This window comes from Epinephelus fuscoguttatus, linkage group LG18, assembly GCF_011397635.1.
Source record: "Epinephelus fuscoguttatus linkage group LG18, E.fuscoguttatus.final_Chr_v1".
Lineage (NCBI taxonomy): Eukaryota > Metazoa > Chordata > Actinopteri > Perciformes > Serranidae > Epinephelus > Epinephelus fuscoguttatus.
Genome location: NC_064769.1, coordinates 30,606,111 through 30,628,793, shown reverse-complemented (window position 1 = coordinate 30,628,793; position 22,683 = coordinate 30,606,111). Strand labels below are relative to the sequence as shown.

General features: G+C 40.8%; 1 protein-coding gene across 1 annotated transcript in view; it reads right to left on the bottom strand.

Annotated features, from left to right (window-relative positions):
* Nucleotides 1-3,056: 3,056 nt before the first annotated feature.
* Nucleotides 3,057-22,683, bottom strand: part of vsig8a (V-set and immunoglobulin domain containing 8a) — a 112,687-nt gene continuing 93,060 nt past the window's right edge. The window contains exons 5-8 of the mRNA XM_049603519.1: nucleotides 20,239-20,391; nucleotides 19,484-19,606; nucleotides 13,708-13,849; nucleotides 3,057-3,405 (exon numbers count right to left, since the gene is read on the bottom strand). Coding sequence (XP_049459476.1) covers nucleotides 3,189-3,405; nucleotides 13,708-13,849; nucleotides 19,484-19,606; nucleotides 20,239-20,391 — 635 coding nt within the window. The 3' untranslated portion in view covers nucleotides 3,057-3,188. The remainder of the gene's footprint in view (nucleotides 3,406-13,707; nucleotides 13,850-19,483; nucleotides 19,607-20,238; nucleotides 20,392-22,683) is intronic.

The following is a 22,683-nucleotide window of genomic DNA, read 5'->3' as shown; positions in this document are numbered from 1 at the left end:
GTGTTGGCACAGAGCTTTCATCAGTTTTCTGTTGACCACAGTTATATAGATATTAAGATGTTTACTGACCTTGTCAGCTCAGTCTACCTTGAAAGGATAGTTCAAATTGTGTTTACATTCAATTTGGTATACAATATATTAATATATAACTCTGTTTATAAAGCCTTTAACCTTCATATCTTCCACCTCCACATGTTGTTATGGCATTGATATATTGCTTGCTGCTTCCACTGAAACGTCTTTTCTTAGGTTTGAAAATGTCACGGTACACAAGAAGAAAGAAAACAAGAAATGTACTAGAAATGGAAATTATGGAAAGCAGCTGTTTTTATAGATTGAAGACTGAATTCATGCTAAAAGCAAAAAAAACCCGTCATTAGAAGAATTTGAACTCACTCTCAAAGCATTCATACAGCCCACTGAGAAGTGAAGTGCAAACACTGAGCACGTCAGCTCTGGCTGGTTCACAAAGACTTATGGAGCAGAAGATGATGATATGTTTAGTTTCTAAACTTTTGACTGTCTATGATGTGTGTTATTGCAAAGGCTGACCGCCCCGAAAAACGCAAAGTCCTACCACTGTATGAGGGGGACACACAGGAGGCCTCCATGTTGTCTAGACTGAGGGGTGGGGGGGGGGGAATCTAGTCGCTGTTTATGTAGTGGACAAAATCCCATTGCATGTGGCTATTGATATTACAACTCCTGTCAATACGTCCTCAAAAAAATAAGTACTTAATCGTGTACATTTTTTTTTTTTTTTTGAATGGTTGAGTATTTCCAAATAAGGTCTATCATGAAATAAATATTTCTCTCTTGGTTTAAATTTCAGACTGAATTGTTTTGTTGTATTTTTATTTTGTAAATTGAGTTTTGGATGTTCCACTGCCAATAATAAAAACACCTGAACTCCCTCTTATAAAATTCAGGAAACAATTTATTTCAGTGTGCAGTTAAAAGTCAGAATAGATTAAATCACAATGTTTGTTCACAATAATGTCCAGGTAGAAAACGCCTACATCACATATGTACAATTTAATGGCACAGAGCATAAAAGAGTGGAGAAGGGTTTGGATTTCTTAGATTTCTATATGTTTAAAGACAGCTCTTTGCATGTGTTATTTCAAAGTGTATAGCGTAAAACTTAAATTATATGCCCAGTGTGGCGACACATTTTGACAAATACATACCTGTCTCAATTAGATGCCTGTTCTACAAGTTTTGTTCTAACAGGATAAAGTGGTGGTGTATCGGTATGCAGATGCCTTAACTCACTGTCTCTGATGCGCTGTCTGTCAGAACTATATCAAATGAATGATTTAAAATTGATATACTGTCTGAAGCAGTGGTTCCCAACTGGTGTAGACATGAGGTCATTAGTTCAAGGTCCATACAGGTTAATACACTGAGCGTCATACTTTGGTTTGGCCATGTTGTCGAGCTAGTTTGCTGTCTCTGTTAAGTAGCCGTTAGTCTCGCCACCAGACAGTCAGAGATCTCCACCTTCTGACAGTCTGGGGGCACTCCTTTCTAAAGTGTGTTTAACACACCGGAGAAAACGGCTGGCAACAAAGCAACGGCTCTTGCATTTTTTAAAGTCGGACTATGTTTACAAGCAAAAGAGTTCAGCGAGCCACCGAAGGACCGCCCTGCGGATTTACTATTGGTTCTGCAATGTAGAGAGTTTTTTTAAACTCTGAAATTGTATCCGCCCATCTAAACACAAAATCAGGGAGAAAGTCATCAGTCTGTAGTTAAGCAAAGAGTCTAAAGACTGACTTGTGAGTCTAAGTAGCTGTGCGTTACTCACTCACTCTACAAACACAGGTTTGTGAGTCACTTGCGGTCCATTCAGAGTGGACCTGCGACCCACTTTTGGATTAAGACCAACCAGTTGGTAACCACTGATCTGAAACCTAAGTGGTTTGAATAAACAATTTGATCGTATTTCCCATCTTTGCTGAGCAACAGTTTTGTGTGAAAGGAAGTAAAGGCCTGTCCCAGATATAGACCCACTGATTTCAGTGATTTAAGCAACTAGTCCGGGCTATTAATTTAATTTTTACGGTACATCTAATTTTTTGTTTAATGCATTAACGTTAGGTTGGAGACCTAGGCCCAATCCCACTTCTACCCCTCAAATCTTCCACTTGGTATTCAGTGCCTTGCGAGATAACCCTTGATGGGGGAAGTGAGAAATATTAGGGTAGAGATCTTTCCCTAAGAAATGAGACACCACTTCATGCAAATCGGCATGGTCAACGTGCAGGCATACGTCACGCAAAGTAGCGATGCAAGATACCAGTTGTCATTCAGGTTTGAAAATACCGGCTCCAGCGCTTGTGTTGTGGTGTGTGCTATGTTTATTCTTCTCCATCTGATGAATCAAAAGAGAAGAAATGCTGAAAACAGGAGGCGCCTACGACGTCTTCTAGTTCTGATCGATTTTGTTCGGCTAAGTCGATTTGTTTAAATATTTTGACTCTGTGTTCAACTGAGTTGCTGATGAGTTTACGCTAGTCCAACCATCTGTTGTGTGTATAGCCTACAGTCCGATCGTACAGTAACAAACTGTTTTCCAAAACTTGCCAAAGTTGCTGAGTTTGCAAAGTGTTCTGGGAAATTTTATCTTCCACTTCGTTCAAAGTGTGGGTCGGGGCTCCCTTGTAATCTGCATAAAGATGGATTTGGTTTTTAGACGACATTAGCAAAGTAACATAGTAATACATTAAATAAGCACAGCAGGAACGTCACATAGGTGTTTAACTATATCTATAAACGCTAGAGTTACGGCTGATAAATGACAACGGAAATAAACAGGGATGCCTATTTCACATATCTCCGCAATTCAAATTATTGCCAGTTCTCTACCCGGACATTGTATTTGTCTATAATAAGTTCTAACATAAAGTCTTTGTTATGACAGTATTCACATCCATGTTGAATGAAATGATAGTGTTGCATTATTTAACAATAAAGAAATTCGTAAGTGACTACGCTTATCTCAAAGTAATTATCACAAACAATGTTAAATTCACACAGCACAGTTTAGAATTCAATTAATTAGACTCATTGCAGACGTACACTGTTCCAAATTTCAGTTTCAAGTGTCCAAACGGTCTTCAAGGGTCTACTGAAACGTCACAGTGAAAGCTAAATGCGTCTCACTTCAGCTCTGTTGTTCACTCTCACACTGCGTATCCGTACTTGCTGTCATATTCCACTGGTGCATATTTGAGGGGTGTATGTCCATGGCTGTTGCTGGAGGGAGTGTGTGTGTGTCCGTCACTTAAAGAGCTCACCTCGGCGCTGCCAACCGGACAGTAAGTAACCTGCGGGTGCTGACTGGCGCTCCGGCTCGTGTGGCGACTGACCGGGCGGCTCTCAGGAGGCGGAGCGTCCTCCCTGTGATATCAGGGCAGAACAGAGGAAGAGAAGCAACAAAGTGTTTTACTACAGAGGACATTATTTCAGTTCAGTCATTCGAATTCAAAGAATTATTGCTTTATTTGTTTCACGAGGGGAATGGCTTTGAAGACAACTACAAGCTGAGTTTCATAATATGAAATCAGAACTGTAAAACCCATTTAGGGACCTTTGTGTGCAGCTGCAGTGACCGTCATGTACACATGATTTTTAGTGGAATTGGCTCTGCTCATGCTTATTAACAGGGCTGAGAAATCAGTTTTTATAATTGTTTAGCACCATTTGCTTTCACCGTACACTCATGCTGCTGTTATTTCTGATAGATAACTACGTCTGTGTGCTTGAGTCCATTTCCCACACCACAGTGAAGGTACAGAATTTACTGTTAACAGTTGAGTAATGCTTCTCTGTAGGTGCAGAGCACAAGTCTTTGTTGTCATAGCCTGTTTGAAGGTCTTTCTCATGCACTCTCAGTGAATCTCTGCATCCACTGCTTCTCTTTAGCTGAAGGAGAAAAGTCACTCTGATGCTGGTTTCACCCAGCAAACACTGACAATAGGCATACAGTGCAATCTTCCCTCGTCAACAGCGCTGCCAACATTCAAGCTTAGAAGCTACTTTGCATTCTGTATTTATGTAACTTTGCAGTACCAGCTGGGATCTGCTCCTCTGTCAAAGGAAACACCCGCACAACTGATTGACTTTGGCATTTTCTGCTCCTGTGGAGGACAACGACTCAGATTTCTGCTGGTAAAGGGAATAAATTTGCTTTTGATAAGCTGAAATGGAGAATAATATGCTTCAAGTCTTTGGGGCTGTGATTCTTGGGCGTGTAAGTGTTGCCACGCAACAAGAGAGGACTGCTGCGAACAGAAATGTTGACAGAACTAAACAGTAAATTAAACACCAATTAGGTATCTAATTTTAGGTTATTTCCATGGTTGTTTTGTTCTGCCTGTGAAGTTCTTTGTCTTATCTTTTTCTTACTGCTGTGGCCTCATACTGTATTTCATTTTATTGTACTGTTTAGTAATTTGCAACCTGACAGGCAGTTTGTTTTCTAAGAAATGTTTTGGGAAGAACTACATTTGAAACATTTAATTCACTGCTTCAGGAGCAGTTTTAAAATCGTTCTGTTCTAACTCATTCTGTCCCTGTGGATGGTACATAGATAATTACTTATTCAGAGCTCCTGTAATTAATATTTTATAGTAATTACTTATTGAATATTACTTGCTATATATTGAATATGTTAATTACTTCTGCAAAGCTGCACAATAATGAATATTTTGTTAATTACATCTCTAAGGCTGCTACATAATGAATATTTTTATATCAACAATGGATCAAATGATTTTGTGTAATGTGAAAGTTGAAGCCCATCGTGACAAACCCCCAGATACAGTAATTATCCCCACTCTTTAAAGTTCCCCTCAGCTCTCTGAAGCTTTTAGCGTCTTTCAGCCCACTGTTTCGGTTGTTAGGACACGGTTAACACTGTGCAACATTACAGAGAAATACAAAACCGTACTAATGAACCTTCATTAATATAGGCCTATATTTTATCTACAAGTGCACGTCACACACTGAGCGAGCCGCCTGTTAATGACGCTGTGAGCTAATGGGCATGTAGCTACTTCCATGTTTCAGATGATACGTCATGTTTGTAGTCGACCAATGAAGATGAGTTTACATATCACCTTGGGTTCGTCCTTCACCTTCTCAAAATGATCCCACACTTTGGATTTCCTGCCCGACATGTTATTAACTAGCCTGTGGAATAACCGCAGGAACCAGCCCTGGAAATCAGAGCCGATCTTCTTCCAGGAGCTGTTAACAAGTGTGTAGGCCTGTCGTCCATGGGACAGATGTAAAGCTCTGGGTAGCCCTGCACTAACATGATCAACTTTTCCGTATTCATCAGACTGAATATTTACAGAAGAAGGGAAAGATATCTGTCGGCTATGATTGGTTTGTAACCTTACTCCTGTCTGACTGCTGAGTGTGGCCACTTCCTGTGTCTGTCCTTTCAAATTAAATTCCCACATGGTCCAGTCACATAGGGTTTGATTTATTTTGACAAACCACAGCTCCCAACAGAGTTTCATGTTTTATTTTGTTTTTTTCTGCAACAAAGCGACCAACTAATGACCTTTCTGGTCGACTAACGTTTGGTCGACTATTAGGGGGCAGCCCTAGCCTTTACTGTCTCACTGCTCTCATTAGCAGAACATATTTCAACACGGAGGCAGTGGAAACCAAACCAGAGCTAAAAAGGAAAGTGTATATTTGATTTATTCATGCAGCAGACAGAAAGACGACTCTGCTGAATGCTGCTGTATGTTTAACTGTTTGATGTGACATACAGATGACGGTTCAAAAAGCACAGCTGGTGTGGGTGGTCTTTCCACTAAGATAAAAGCTGTTGATACTGTATTGCTAGTTTGTTTATCTGTCTGCCTTTCCACGTACATTTGTTTTTATATTTTATTTTCAAATTCCCTTTTGCGGAGTTGGAGTCTTATTTTTCTCACTGCATTTTTTCAAATGCAGAGGATACAGTACTTGAACTGATTTGATACTCTGCATGACTCATCTCTGAACTTTTTTCCCCCACTCAAGCCGCAATGTTTGTCTTTTTACCTTGAACACACCAGTAACTGACAGATGTGAGTGGAACTGTTGTTGCCATGGCTCAAATGATTACTGCTGTGCCGCACCTCTTGTATGAGCTTTCCACTATGATACCATGTTTATGTGAAGAGAGTTGAACTCCTGTATGTCACAGATATGGAGAAGGATTGTGGCTTGAAGTGCCTCTCTGTCTCTTGTACACAACACTGTCCTCCCACACTGACGCTGCTCCCATTTCAACATTTGCTTTGAAAGCATGTGGGCTGTTTTCAACTGCATATGAACCACAACTCCAATTTTTGGGGGGAGACTCTGTTTATATGCAGGAGGAGGAATCCTGTCAGAGATGTCAGGGTGGGAGGTCAGCAGCAGAACACTGGCTGGGAGCAGCTCTGCATTCTGCATACTGCGCACTGATTTACGTCATCAGAGGAAGAAAAAAAAAGCACGAACCACGACCTTCTGTTTGAGACATTGTCCCACGCTGCCCTTTTCAACTTGTTACAGAGTTTACATTGTTCCAGCTCAGGAGAGAGACCTCAACTAAAATAATATCAGCTAAAAATGTACAACTGAAAAATGTGCAAATTGGATACTTGGACATGTGGATGGTGAAGTTTCGTCCCAAAATAGATGTCAACCATTTAAAAGCTGTGAGAATACTGTTACAAAATAAGAAGGTTTAACTTGCCAGTGAAGAAGCTGAATTAAATTACTGTGCTGCACACAGATGGAATCATCATCTTATCTGTGCCCAAACTTTAGCCTCTATCAAATGTTAATAAACAAGACAGAGGGCTCTGTTTCATCTGGCGCAAAGCAACACACAGTGCAACTGTCATTGCTAGTTTGAAGACTGAGGTAGTTGTGTACAAAGCACCTGCAACCAAAAACCATCAAAAATCATGTCTAAAGTCAAAGGCGCAGTATTTTCCTGCAATTGAAAGGGCATTATTCAGATATTAAGATGTGCCTAGATAGGTGGGCTCACAATGTTCTTACACCATGCTTGTTACACACACACACACACACACACACACACGGACGTGGGAATGGGTTGCAGGTGGGTAAAAAACTAGATTATTAAGGAGGAAAATATTAATTACGTTATCTTATGTGAACATAAAAGAGAGCAGCGCTGCAGAGCTGCTGTCCAACTTCCTGTATAGAACAACAATGTACAGTAAGCATTCACGCTCAAGGAGCTGCTTAACATCATAACTTCTAAAGTTAAAGGTTTACTCTTGTTTCATCAGTCAAGTTTATGACTACAGTTTTTAGTGGTGCTGCAGCGACATTTCTGCTTTTAATGCGTTACTTTAAACAAGAACCCGTAGCAAAAAGAGATGACACTGATTTGCTACACTAACGTTACGACCAGAACACACATAGCTTATTAAGTGACTAAATACACCCCCTTTGCACCTTGCACCTTACTTTGCACCCACATTATGAGCCATTTAACCAGCACAAGTGAAGTTGGACACGCCCTAAATGCACTTTACATCATGTTCCACAGATTGTTTAAAAAGGACCCTATGCTAATGCAAATGCTAGCAGCTCTGTGAGCTATATGTAGGCACAGCAGTGCTTTAAGCAAAGTGCTAACATCAGCACACAATGACAATGCGAACATGCTGATGTACTGCAAGCAATGTTTACTGTGTTCATCCTCTTTATAATTAACTGAATTTAGCATACGAAGATGCTAAACTGCACATTAACATAAGATCATCATCTTATACTGTTGTTATCTGTTGCTGTGTGTATTCTTTAATATGTTTTTCTTTTTTCGCCATCCTGTGCCTAGCTTAACATCTTGCCAAAGGATTGGATTTTCTCTGTGTGACTGAGACGTGGCTGACTGTTGGTAAGTCCAGTGCTTTCACAGAACTTTTACCCGATGATTGCTGCTATTTTAACTCCCCGTGGACATCGGGTCGAGGAGGAGGAATAGCGACTATTTATCAGAGTCACTATAAATGTAAGCAGCTAGGTAAGATGACGTGTGCCCTCTGAGTGCCGTAAATCGTTTTGTCCTGGAAGCGACCTGGGGCGGACCCGGATACAGTTTCCTAAAAGGTATGGATATACACTATATAGAAATAGCTTATCTTCACACCGACGGTCTCATTTGCTGTTGTAGGTCACGCACAGACATCAGCAGAAACAAGAGACTTTTGCATATCCAGTTAAAAGTTCCTTGTAGCGGCTTTCAATAAATAAGTGAAGTGAAATGCTCAGTCATCTGGTGGCTGCAGATGTTTGCACTTAATTTCATGGCAATCTCTTTAATAGTTGCTGAGATATTTAAGCCTGGACCAAAGTAGTAAACTGACCTGAACTGCCATCCTCAGAGCCACGCTATGAACATGGCTAAAACGCTCTTGTTTTTGGGATCTTTTGAGTTATTTTCTCTAATTTACATTTATTTATTTGTGATAATTTGGGCCATTTTCAGTTTAGTTTATCTTATCTATTGTTATGATGAGTAGAATATTTAAGGTCCAGTGTGTGGGATTTAGGGGCTTTTAGTGTAATCTAGTGGTGAGGATTGCAGAATGCAACAAGCTGGAAATTTCTCCTGGTTAGAATTCCTTCAGTGTTCACTGTTACGGAGATTTTTATCAGGCGCCAGATTGTCTGCAACGGTCTATTCCTCTGCACCAGGTCATTAAAACCAGTAAAAACCCTGAATAAAGCAGTTTCACGTTACAAATCAATGTTTCTCCAACACTGTTTGGCATGTTGGACAAGGACTGCTAACCTAGAACCTGCTAATCTGTGCTCACCTTTCACCTCTGATAACTTCAGATCCAGATGTTCAGGAGGTATAAACTGGGAGCCAAATTATCTGCAGATATCTCCTCCTCTTAAAAAAAAGGATCCGGTGATTTAAACCAGTAGAAACACTGAATAAAGCAGTTTTGAGTTCAAAAAACTTCTTTTTTATGATGCTGCTCACTGTGAAGGGGCTGCTAACTATTTTGGCCGACGAAAAAAAACACAAACACAAATGGCACTATCTAGAGACAGTGTTTAGTTTGTCCAATCTGGGCTACTGTCGAAACATGGTGGTAAACTTGGTGATCTCTGTAGACGAAGAGTCGCTCCCTATGTAGATATAAATGGCTCGCTTTGAGGTAATGAAAACACAATGCTTATTTTCTTATTTTCAGGTGATTATACACCACAGAAAACATACTTTTCCAATTCCAATAATATCTCTGCTAATATATTCCCCTAAATCCTACATACTGGACCTTTAAATCACACACGTGACTACAAAAACATCAAGGAAGACACAACAAAGTGTGTGACAAGGCAATATACAAGCACCAGACCAATTATTACCAACATCATCAATAACATTACATTAACATACTCTGACTCAAACATCCACTGTGATGAGTATGTTAACTGTGCAGGGTGTACCCCACCCCTCACCCAATGTCAGCTGGAATAAGCACCAGCACCACACGCAACCCTAAGTAGGATAAGGGGTTACACATGATGGATGGATGAAACATTCCAAAAATTAAATTAAAGTATTAAACCTCAGTATGCAATGAGTAATACTAGCCGAAGTCTGGTGGGTATGAGTTTCCTCAACCCTGTAAAGGTGGTCTTTTTATATATGTTGTATATACAGTACATATCATTGGGTTTTTTAGGTCTTATTTACAGACAGGGAAAGGAAATGCAGGAGAGAGAGATGCAACAACAGTCATTAATCGGACTTTTTCGGACCTAATTAGTTTTGCACGGCGGCAACCGGATCTTTGCTCTCAAACCACAAAAAAATGTGATGGCACAACAGTCTCCTTCAGTACATTATTCTGTGCTTTCTTTTGATTTTCACATTGGCTAGTCATCCTGTTTAATTTGTCTTCTGATTAAATCGGAACCGTTGAAACAAGTTGTAGGAAGCCTCTGCAAGTAATTGGTTGCTGGCAGACACTCTGTGCTGCAATAAAATGGTTAATCAGCAGTGTTGTGCACTGTAGAGCCGATACGCTGCTGGTTCTGCCGGCCTGAATAGAATATAATTTCTATAGCCTTACTGTTGTGTCTACAGCCTTTATAGACTGAGCTGAGTAGTGATGCGCGGGTCGACCCGTAACCCGCAGGACTCACAAATGGACCTGCGGGTCGGGCAGCAGTGATCGTCTGTTAAATCCATCTGTAAATGATATTGTGACATTATTATTATAATCATTAGGCTCTTACTGTCATGGCATCCAAAGGTACTGATGCATTGAGCAGGTGACAGTCCGCGGTCATTTTCAAAACACACTTGTGTCACGCACTCCAAAAGAAACTTGTTGAAACTTTAAACAATAGTTTATTGTACAAAACGGGGGAAACAAATGTTGACAAAAACGGTTCCATAATTCATATTAAATAACAAAGATAACGAAAAAAACAGCTACAAGTTAGAGGGAATAGTGATAAAGTGGTAAAACTTGGCACTGATCCGCAGCCTCAGACGGATGCGCTCAAGCGTGCCATGCGCACAAGCTCCGTTGGTAGGTTATACTATATTTTCAAATTTTTAACAATGCAATTTAAAAGTTTTGATTTTTATTGATAACCTACATTTACCAACAACAAAAAGACTACATTTAGCACCAAAAAACAATGTAAAAAAAAAAAAAAAAAAAAAAAGTAAATAAAAAAACGAATATCGAATACCAAATTATCATAACAAATACCTACCCATAGAAACAAATATTCGAATATCTGAATATTTGGGTACAGCCCTAGCTGTCTGCCAACATGTATGCTACACAACACTAATATAGTTCTTCCTAAGAGATTTATAGTTTGTTTTGAGGTAGTTTTGCAGTACCTTGAAAGCATGATCAGATTGAGAGGTTCAAGCAGGAATAAAACTATATTCTGCACCAGGTTATGTTTATTCGATTCATCTAGCCTTACTTTACTTATTTATGTGTCTTTTTAAATGTTATCCTTGTGCATTACTTTGCTTTGTGTAAAGCATTTTGAAAAGCCTGTCAGTATGTGTCTGTATTTGAAAAGTGCCTCACAAATAAAGCTGCCTTGATGTGGTGTAAAGGAAAGAATGGTGATTTTTTTTCTCCACTGCAAAATGGCCTCACCCAACCTTTCCCTAAAGCAACAAAAAAATTGTAATACATACACATGAGATGTGTTGATCTCTACCATTTAGTTCCAAGTGGCAGGGTACACTCATGAGTGCTTTTGACTGACACGTGCATGTGTGAGTCATGGGCAAATATTATGTTCATCTGCATTTGCTAAATGGTTTCTTTATATCAAAGCCTGGATGCATATTCACAGGGCAGAGGGCAAACTATGCCGCCTGCCTCAAATGACTTTTTTTAAACTCGTACTCGAGGGAAAAAAAGGCAAATTGTCAAAACACATTTATGTAACTGCTATATTTTCCTCTTGCTGTATAAACATACTGTGTGCAAGTGTGTTTTAGCTTCTGAATGTCACAGAGACGTGCTTTTATTTGTTATTTACTTATTCATATATGTGTGCAATGGCAATAACAATAATACTGCAGGAATGCACTTATGTCTGCCCACAAGGGAAGTCCCAATGTTTCATTTTCTACACATCAAATCAAGGGGCATTAAAAGAGTAACCTCAGTTGACACCGAAGCTACGTGGGTGCAGCCTGTCTCCATCTCTCTTTTTACTTTTTACATTTGACTTTTAAATGCTTATTGAATCTGGGTGACATTTTCCTATCACTTTCAACATGTATCATGAAGATATTGGACTAAACTTTAGCATTTAAGGCAAAAACCTTCACATTCAGCTGAGGGAAAGTTTAAAGATATGCTGAAACGTTTTCAAAGTGTGCAGGGAAAGTGCACAGTTGTTACTCGTTATCATGTTTTCTTTGGATGCCACAAGATAGATGAACCCGTGAAAGGAACAGTTTGACATTTTGGGAAGTACGCTTGTTCTGTGGGACAGTTAGATGAAAGGATTGACATCCCTCTTTCCCTTATATAAGAAGCTGCAGGCAGGAGATGGTTAGCTTAGCTTAGCACAAAAACTGGAACAAGGGGGAAACATCTCACCTAGCTACAGTGGTATAAAATTACCCCGCCAGCACCTCTAAATCTCACAAATCAATATGTTTTATCCCATTTGTTAATACTGTACAAAAAGCAAAGCATTAACACAACAATCAACCACTTCACAGAGATTCTGGGGTCTCTGCTAGTTGCCTAGCAACTGATCCAAGCCAAAAACAGTGCCGCAAATTGTTGACACTTTGTTTTTGTACAGAATAAACAAATGATATGCACTGATTTGCACTGATTTATGCCACCATAGTTGATACCACTGGACAAAGCCAGGCTAACTGTTTTCCTGTTTACAATCATTATGCTAAGCTAAGCTAAAAGTCTCCTCTCTGTAGCTTCATATTTTACAAAGAGATTGAAAACTTGTATCAATTTTCATACCTACCTCGCTGAAAAAATGAGTATTTCCCAAAATGTTAAAGTTTTGCTTAAAGATCCAGCTGTGGCGATTCACTGTTTCTGCTCCTTTCAGAGTTTAAGAATTCAAAACAAACCCATAACTAGGTTAACATAGCACGTCTTCAGCTTAATTGTATGCACTGAAAATCTAAATTCAAATTAAACATACATATAGCACTAGCTGTATCCAGGAAAGTCTTCTTAAAGTCACAAAGAGGAAAATGTCCTTTTCCAATGTTGTTCCAAGATTTAACAAACTGTATATTAACACTGCAACTCTAAGACGAGAACACCCAGGAGTGTTTGTTGACAGTATGGGAGCCTCTCATGTTTCCAACTCTAAAGGAAGATGGAGGAGAACAACAAGAAGAAAGAGTTGGTAACTTTTAATGAATCCAACACAGGCTTTCAGATGAAGAATTCGGTGGAACTGATGTTATTTATATCGTCAGCATCAATATACCTGAAGAAAATCTGTTTCTGCACTTGTCACATAAATCCTCGGATTTCAAACGGATTTTAGACAATTGTTCTGCACAATGCGGGGCTTTATGTGAGACTGTAGATCTGCATAATTAAGTGTATAGATAAACACGGAGATATTAAACCAAAATGTAACAAGCCTGCCTGAATACAGTGCGCTATCTCAGAGAGTCTGAAATAAAACATATTTTTCTCTGCATTCTTGTTGTATTTACATGTCGCTTTCAGGACTTTGTTTCTATTCTTATCTGAATGGCCTTGATGTACACTGTTTCATATCTTGTAATACAGATTTATAATTGCCTCTCTGTCTTTAAATGTTTCATTGCTGATGTCATGTTTTGATGCCTGTCTCTCACTTGCAGCGTGAAGCCAAAAGCATCTTATTACTCATTTGTCAGATGTAAAAAATCTGTGTGAGTGCACACAATGATGTTTTATCCAAATGTTCACACCCTTAAACATAAACTGGCAAGCTGACAAAACTACTCAACACTAACAGAGACAGAAGTTTCTTACTCATGGGACTTTTTGGTGATAAATGAACACTAGCAGAAACTTGCCAGACAGTGTGTGTGGATCTGTTCCCGAACTGAAGCAGCTCAGTTATCTAACTGTCAAGCTGCCAACACCTCTAACTGTGCCCTGCTGTCTCTGCAGTGCTGTACAGTACCTGATGTCATTGGAGAACTCCTTCTCAAAGCGAAGTCTGTTGCTTAGTTTCCAGTATAGAAGTCCGATGAAGACCAGCATGATGAGGATGAGGAGCAGAGAGCCCACAATGGTGCCAACAATCATCGCCGCTCTGTTTGGGGCTGTAAAATCAGCATGGATAACAAGAAATTATTCTTTCAGAAGCTCTGTGGCAGAAAGGAACACAGTGTGAAAAATACATTAAACTGTATTATTCTTTCTGTCTAGTGCAGTGTGATCCTTTAAAGTTAAATAATATCAACTTTTAATGAAATTAATGTCATGAAATAAGAAAAACCTCATTTTAAATAAATACATTTTGGGGAATGTGCTTATCTGCATTCTTGCCAGGAGTCAAGTCAAGTTTGCAGAGCACATATTAAAACAACACATGTTGACAGTAGCGCTTCATGAATAGATAACAGAGGAATGATCAAATAAAAACAGTCAGACATGAGAGAATATATTAAATTAATGCAAGCATACAATATCTTAATCATTACTGCTGATGCAGCACCAAACTGCCTGTCCATCTCCCGCTCCATTCTACCATCACTGATTAACAAGACCCTGAAATACTCGAACTCCTTTGCTTGGCCCAGTACCTCTGCCAGCACAGAGGGAGCAATCCACTGTTTTCCTCAGACTTGGAGGTGCCAATTGTCATCCCGACCACTTCACACTCGAATTCAAACCACAGCAGTGTGTGCTGCAGCGTCAAGGTGTGATGAAGCCAACAGAACCACATCATCTGCAAAGAGCAGACATGCAATTCTGAGCACCTCAAACCAGACCCTTTCCTCCCCCCAGCTGCACCTTGACATCCTGTCCATGGATATCACACACAGAGTTTGTGACAAGGGGTGACTGGCGAGGCCAACACCTACTGTAAACGTGTTTGAGTTTGTGCCAAGTATGCGTACACAGCTCTCACTTTAGTTATCCAAAGACTGGATGGCTTGTTGCAACGACCCCATGCCCTGTACTTCTGCAATACCCCCCAGAACTCCTTAGGGGAATGCAGTAATGAGCCTTGTCCAAGTCCACAAAACACATGTAGACTAGAAGGGCAAACTCCAGCAGCCCTGCAACGGTATAGAGCTTGACTGATGCTCCACGGCCAGGACAGAATCCGCATCACTCCTCCTGAATCTAAGGTTCAACAATCGGTCAGAGCCTTTCTTCCAGCAACCTGGAACGAACTCTCCCAGGTAAGGTGAGCAGTGCTATACCCTCATGCAGTGGTTCTCAAACTTCTTAAACTGTGTACCATCTAAGAAAAAACTGAGCTCTCCAAGTACCACGATTATGACCAACCTAAACATACAGTGGTGGAGCCTTACCTTATTAGCTACGGACAGTTCACACAGGAGACATGTTTATTTCTAATATGTGGATTATTTATTGTTGATTATTTCCCGCCACAGCCACACTGCAAGGTTCATCAGCCCATCTTTATTTCTCATACACACAGCAAATGAGGACATGAAGAATAACAGCTGTATTTTATTCATTCACACATACAGCCATGAGAGAAATATTCTTCTAAACTAGTTCACAGATAATCCAACTTCCAAACTGATTTTTCAGCAACAAAGATGTGAAACATCAGAAATCTCACACCACATCACAAATCTATAACAAGAATGAACATTAGCATTAGTAAAGTAAGTCCATAACGCCAGTATGAATGACTGATGAATAACTTTTTTGTTGTTATTGTCACCATCTTGACAAGTCACTACTACATGAACCAAAAACACAGACCTGTCTGAACATTATTAGGCTAAATACAGTCTTTCAGTCCCACTTTGACAAAGGTGTGCTTATTGTCAACACTCTGCTACTTAGAAACATAACCTGCAGCAACATAGTAGAATAAGGGAAACGATGGACTTCTCACAAATATTAAGAACTGGCCAACATGTTGGTGAGTACTGACAACGTACGTACTCCTAATGAGAGGGGTGCGCCTGTCTCTGCACACACAGAGAATCGCCCTGGTGCCGTCAGTGCAGATCCGGACACACTTTTTCCAATCGAGACCACTCTCTTGGATAAAGGTGTTCAGTAGCTGGAATATGTGCTCGGCTGTAGTTCTAGTCTCCAGTGGGTGACAGAGAAGAAAATCCTCCTGAGCTGCACCATCACACTCATATGTGACGTACACAAGCAAATTAGCAGAATCTGCAACATCGGTTGTCTCATCCAGCTGGAGGGAGTAATAGCGACTTCTTTTAATGTGCTCAGTCAGTGTCTTCTTAACATTATCTGCCATGGTGCGTATACTCCGTGACACTGTGTTGTTTGAAAGCGGCACCAGGTTTAACGGTTTGGCAGCTTTCTCCCCACACATGATGTGTGCCATTTCTTTGGCTAATGGCAGACACAGCTGCTTGCCAATAGTGTGTGGTTTACCAGCTTTCACTAGGAGAGGCTGGCACGGTATGAAGCCTCCAATGCTTTGGCTGTGGGTGTAACACGAGACTGAATTGTGGACTTGGACTGCTTCAGTTGATCCCGTTCTCTTAGAAAAAAATCCAGTGGTTTATCTTTCAGCGCAGCGTGTTTGGTTAAAAGGTGCCGTCTGAGATGCGCTGGTTTCATGGATTCATTACTGAGGACTTCACTACACATCGCACACTGCGGCCTCAGCTCCTCCTCGGTCCCATGCCAACTAAATCCAAATTTGAGATAACTCGAGTCATATTTCCTTACTGCTTTGCGCCACCTGATGGTAGTGGGTGCTGTGGACATTTCACTGGCGCCTCTTGAGTAGCCGCTAGCATTTGTGTTCGGTTCACGGTCGTCCTCCACTTCATTTTGAACACGGCTGCTCCAAATATTCTCCTCCTGAACAGCAGTCCTCTTCATGATAGTTCCAGTGTGGAGCCACAACTGTAGTGTTCTTGAACCACTCATCTTAAGTCTCTACATTTTTACCTCTGTTTATATATCTGGGCACACTTCAACTCGTAACGAATCATGTCTCAAGCACACATGTGCAAAGAGCATGAACGTGACTGTAGCAGAGACAAAAATAAAGGAAAGACAGAACTTAATTTAAATATGAATTTATTATGTTTAATGTATTTTCATTCTAAGTTTTAAATATTTGATAATATTGTAAAAAAAATTCATGACTTAACTACACACACCACTAGGGGGAGCTCACTTACCACAGTTTGAGAATCTAGGCCCTAGTGAATGGAAAAACATCCTACAGTTCCCTTTTATTCACTCTGGTCTGCCACTCCACAGGGAATACCTGATCTCCACATGTCAGCCAGGACTGTCCAACAATGTCCACAGCCTTCAACATCTCAGGGCGAATCTCATCCACACCTGGTACCTTGTTACTGAGGAGTTTTCTGACTACCTCAGCAACCTCTGCCAGGGATATGGATGAGGGTTCTCCCCGAGGAGAAGCCGCGTGACAATATTCCTAGTCTAGGTCAGCAGTTCTCCTATCCTACTACTCCTAACACAGCCCGAGACAAGCCCTGCTTTCCCCTCCTTTGGCGTTTAACGGCTTGCCAGAACTTCCTTGAAGCCAACCAAAAGTCCTTCTCCACAACTTCCCCAAAGTCCTCCGACACCTGGGTTTTTGCTTGGGCGACCACCATGGCTGCAGCCCCTCTGGTCAACCGATAACTGTCTGCTGCTTCAGGAGGCCAACCAAGGCCAAAAAGCCTCCCTCTTCAGCCTGACGGGTTCTTAAGTTGCCGCTACGACAGGCACTGACCGCAACTTTTAGCAGCCACCTCCACAAGGAAGGCTCTGATTATGGCTCACTCACATTCCATGTCCCCTACCTCCCTCTGGATGTACCACGTGGTGATCAGTTAACAACTCTGCTCCCCTCTTCACCCTGGAGTCCAAGACATACGGCCGCAGATCTGGTGATACAACCACAAAGTTGTTCACTGATCTTTGGTCTAGGGTGTTCTGGTGTCAAGCACACTCAAACCACCGAAACACGGTATTCGATATGGCCAAACCATGAGTATCACTGAAGTCCAATAACATAACACAACTTAGGTTTAGATCAGGTAGGCCATTCCTCACAATCACCCTCCATCATTACCCACATGAGCACTGAAGTCTCGATCTAGAACTAGAACTATAGAGTCAGTGCTCGGTCGGTACTCGGACTCCCCCCCCAGAGACTCCAAATAGGCTGGATTCTCCGCTGCTACTTGGTGCATACTCATAAACAACAGTAAGAGACCTCCTCTCAGCAACTCGCAGTCACATTGAAGCAACCCTCTTGTTCTCTGGGGAGAACTCCAACACAGTGGCGCTCAGCAGGGGATCATGAGCATCCCCACCCCCATCTAAAGCCTCTCACCCTGGGCAACTCCGGAAAACAGGAATTTGGTTTCAGACCCAGTACTATGCATAGAGGTGAGTCAACTATATCTAGTTGGTAACACTTCATCTCCCTCACCAGCTCCAGTTCTTTACCCTCCAAAGAGGTGACTTTCCATATCCCTTAAGCCAGTCTGCGATGTCAGGGGTCAGCACGCCTGGATTCCCGCCCCCGCCTGCCGCCCTGCTCACAATGCACTCGACCCCTATGCCAATCTCTGTGGGTGGTGGCCCACAGGGTGCCGGCTCCATGTTGACCTTTGAGGCTGTGCCTCACCGGGCTCTATAACTCTATAACTCAATCGCTCTTAGTCTGGCCCCTCTTCTCTCAGACTGTTTCATTTGATGTTTTATTCAAATATCTGAAGAGGGAATACTATCCACTATTTCACAAAAAATATACATTAGAGAGAAGTCATAAAGTAAAGTTGTGTAGCAACCATGACATAATTCTACAATATCTTGTAAATCATCTTGCAAACCTTTTAGTGGGTGGTCCCGAGCCTAAGGGTTGAAACCCTTGGTCTAGCACAGCACCCTGCACTTGAAATGAACATGAGTGATTTGCTGCCTGAAGCCAAAAATCTGAGCACTAAGACTTGAAGTTATGGACTCAGCAAGATGTAATATTAGGGTCTGCTCCACAGATCATGAGGCCCACAAAGACAAATTAATTTTATGGATCCACAGAATGCAGAGGGCTTGTTTGAGTCTAAACCCCGGGATGATTTATTCCATAAAGATACAGTGAATCACTGACTGTACTCCCTCCTGGTGCACTTACAGTCACCAGATTCATTCCCTGTGAGACAGTTCAGGTATTTCTCTGGCTTCTGTCTTGTTCCAAGCTGTTCAGAGGTATTACTGCACATGGACTGCCCTCTTAAGGGAATGTTTGGATTTCCTTTTACCTTACCACAGTGCCAACTAAACTAAGCTTATTAGGTGCTTTTAGTAAATCCACTTTTTTCTATTACTGCCTTTAACTTGTGTCATTTTTTTCTTTTCAAGCTAATAGGGACTGTCTACATACAAGGCAGTGGAGTCATTTCAGCATTACTCATGTTTGACTCAGCAGTAGGAAGCCAGTGATGAAGAGCGGATGGCAAAAAACATTTTGTCCTCTGTGAATGAAGCAATTTTTGCCATTGACTGTGACCTTATCCTGTCATCATTAGACAGCATAATAATGACAGCGCACTGATGTTACAGAGCGCAGTGGTTTAAACCCTGTGTCTGAGATGTGGAGCAGTGGGGACATGGTGGCACAAGAACAGAGAGAGAAGACTTAAGAGGATGAAATGGAGATCTGTCATGAGTGCATGTGTGCATCATGTGTGATGTATATGAACAGGAACAGTCTGTCTGGAGGTGTGTTCCCTTACGTTTGTTCGCTTTCAGGTTGATCCTGCAGTGTTCAGCTCCAACAGCATTGTTCACCTCACAAAGGTAAAATCCTGCGAAGCTCTGAGAGTGGTTGCTGATTTTTAGCTCGCCAGTCACGCTGTCTGAAAGAACACACACACCCAAACACAGATAAACATATATACTAAACATGTGCTGTATATATAAGGGGATAAAATGACAATACATCAGACGGTTTCTAGGTTTGTTTACTTACAGTGACGCACATGTATATGAGGTTCCTGGGTTTTGTGTTTTTACAAATAATCACTTAAAAACACAAAGATTTTTACTCATTCTGTCTCATGCTGCTAAAAATTATTGTGCCTCTGGCGGCAAAAGACATTGATCAATGCAGTTTACAGAAAACAAAGCTTTTCAGGAAATGTTTTGTGTTGTGACAGAGTGCAAAGAAAATGGGAAGAACATGCAAATGATCTGCTGATTATGCACCACAGCCCCTCTAAGTAAGCAGAGTGTTGTGCTGCAAATCGTTATTTCTTCATCATATTTTCACCTGGACTATTATTTTCATATGTTTGTAAAAATCTCGATAAACACTGATAAGTTCTCTGATTTCTTTCATTTGAAAATGACTGAAATAATAAGTTCGCACTGCACATTCAACAAGAAAAGGGACTTCACTCACCTTTGCCCACACATTCTTCAACACACACATACACGCACACTCTTTGATCTGTAGTAGCATCATGACATCAGCAGAGGTCACACTTACTCTGCGTGGCTGCAGCAGGGATGGGGCCTGCACTTTCTCTCCTCCACGTGTATTTTAAGGGAGTGGAGCCTTTTGCAGACTTGCAGTGGAGAGACAGAGCCTCGCCGACCAGCTCCCCTCCCTCCACCCAGCACTTAGGCACAGACGGCTTCGCTGAAATCATACAACAAATGGATAATTCCGCGCTGCCATTTTCATTCCTTTTTTTCTTGAAAAACAGTGCAGCTTTCTCCCTTTAGGAAGTTATTGCAGAAACCATTTTGATTCTGGCTTTGATAACAGATTCACACTATTTAAATGGGTGATACCAACAAGGTGATGCATTTATTACTCAAATATCGTATTAAATGTTACAAAAACATAAACATGTCTTCATTACTGGGAATGAGTATTGTTTAAAAAGCTACCAGTGTCCAAATACCAGTACTAATACCAATACCCTAGTAGTGACACCGATACCAACAGAGTACTTCATTTGACACCTTTTCTTACTACTTAATTCAACAACCATCATTTCAATCAAAGCATTCAGTGGTGTAAAATGCAACCAGATGCCACAGGCGTGTAGTGCAGCCATCCTTTGAACACTTTGGTGGCATCTCAGCATGCTTAACTGCCAAGTCTGTAAATACACCACACTCGACTTCATCATACCAGACTGTGTGGGTTTTAGCTGCTGTGGTAGCAATCACACATTGCATTAAATCAAAATTTCTTGCAGTGATTGGCTGCAAGCAAAACCATATGAATAGTCTTTTCTTTTCTTGATCTGGATCTGGATACAGAAAGGATTGAATGCTGGTATCGTTTGACTGGAGAAGTTTCCATACTTCCTCAAAGGCACTGAATACAAATATCCAGTCCTATTCAGTACACATTATAAATATATATTCTATCATATATGTATTGATGCAGTCTCTGAACCATTTATCCTGCTCAGGATAATAAAAAGAGCCCGATCTATAAAATGACTGTTGGCTCTCAGGACAGTCTGCGTTGCTGTTAGCATGAGGACAGCCTCAGGCTGTGTATTGATATGTGAGGCTCTGCTGCAGGTATTCACTCAACAATCTGCTAGTTTTCATCGAGGAGGAGGAGATTTTATCTGATACAGCTCTGATACAAGTCGAGTGTGAGAGTACACAGTCCTAAGAAATACAGTACTTCAGGTCAGATACAACAAAGTCGGTTAAAGCTGCACCACAGATTTTGTGAAATAAATGCACCCACTGATCAAAAAATATGTTTCTTCATTAAACATTAGTTAAAAAAGCTCCAAACTCTTAAACGCTTGGACATTTGAATGTTGCTTGTAGATGATGGTTGAGCCAGATGTAAGAGCACTGGTTAGAGGATGCTTTTTCTGGAGGTGATCTGGCTATACAGGTCATTTTTAAGCAAAAAATCTGTATTACATTAACAAGAACTTCATAGTATTAAACACAATAAATAAAGAAGCAACTGTGTCCACATAATTTCCTCCCACAGCATAACAAAGTCTGCATATATCAGATTTAATGGGAAATGTTAAAACTGCTATAGAGAAAAATGATGCTTCTGGCCATTGTGTTAATGTCTTCCTTTCATATCCTCTCACATTTAGGCTCTGACTGTAAAAACAAAACAGTTTAGCCATAACTTGAAATTCTCGCCACTATTTAACATCCATGTCCATGTTCGATGAACTGTAAGAAAAAACAACATTTGAAGTCTGGTGGAAAAAGTCTTCTGAATTGCGAAAATGAACAAAACTTTCAAGGTCTCAGCACAGTGCTCCATCTTTTACAAGTTGTACTAAGAACTAAGACAACATGATTGCTCTATCAGTCTGTTATGGTCACTTGAAAAAAATTAGATGCTTTTAAAAATAAGTGCATGTATGAGATCAAAAACACTTCATTAAAGCTCTCCGTTTTGATGGACCCTGTATCCCAACCTTTTTATTCAGATTTCATATGCCTCCTGAAAGAGGGTTTTTTTTTTTTTTTTTTTTTTTTTTTAAACTGGGCCAATTATTTGCTCAATCACGAAACATCCTTGTACGAGGTTATTTAATGCAGTGCTCGTTTGTGGAATCTTGATAAATAAATCTGCCAATGGGGTGGCCTCCTCCTCCACCCCAGCTCCTGCTCGTGCTCTTCAAACAAGATGAGTTGGACTGGAATCAAGTAAATTGCTTCGCCCCTCTGACAAATTTTAGGACCGAATACACTGACAAATGGCTCTAAGTGAGGTGTCCTTTCAAATTATTTTCAGCTTTTCTCAGTTTCTCGTCAATTGCTCAATCTGTATCAATGAGTTTCAGAGAAGCAGAGACATTTGCGGAGCCATCTCCATTCTGCTCATTCATTTTTATCACAATGGTCAAACATGATCACAGCTATCTCTACTGACTATTAAAAAAAGTTGCAGCTTTGGTAAATGTGTTGCTCCAGGGAGCAAAAT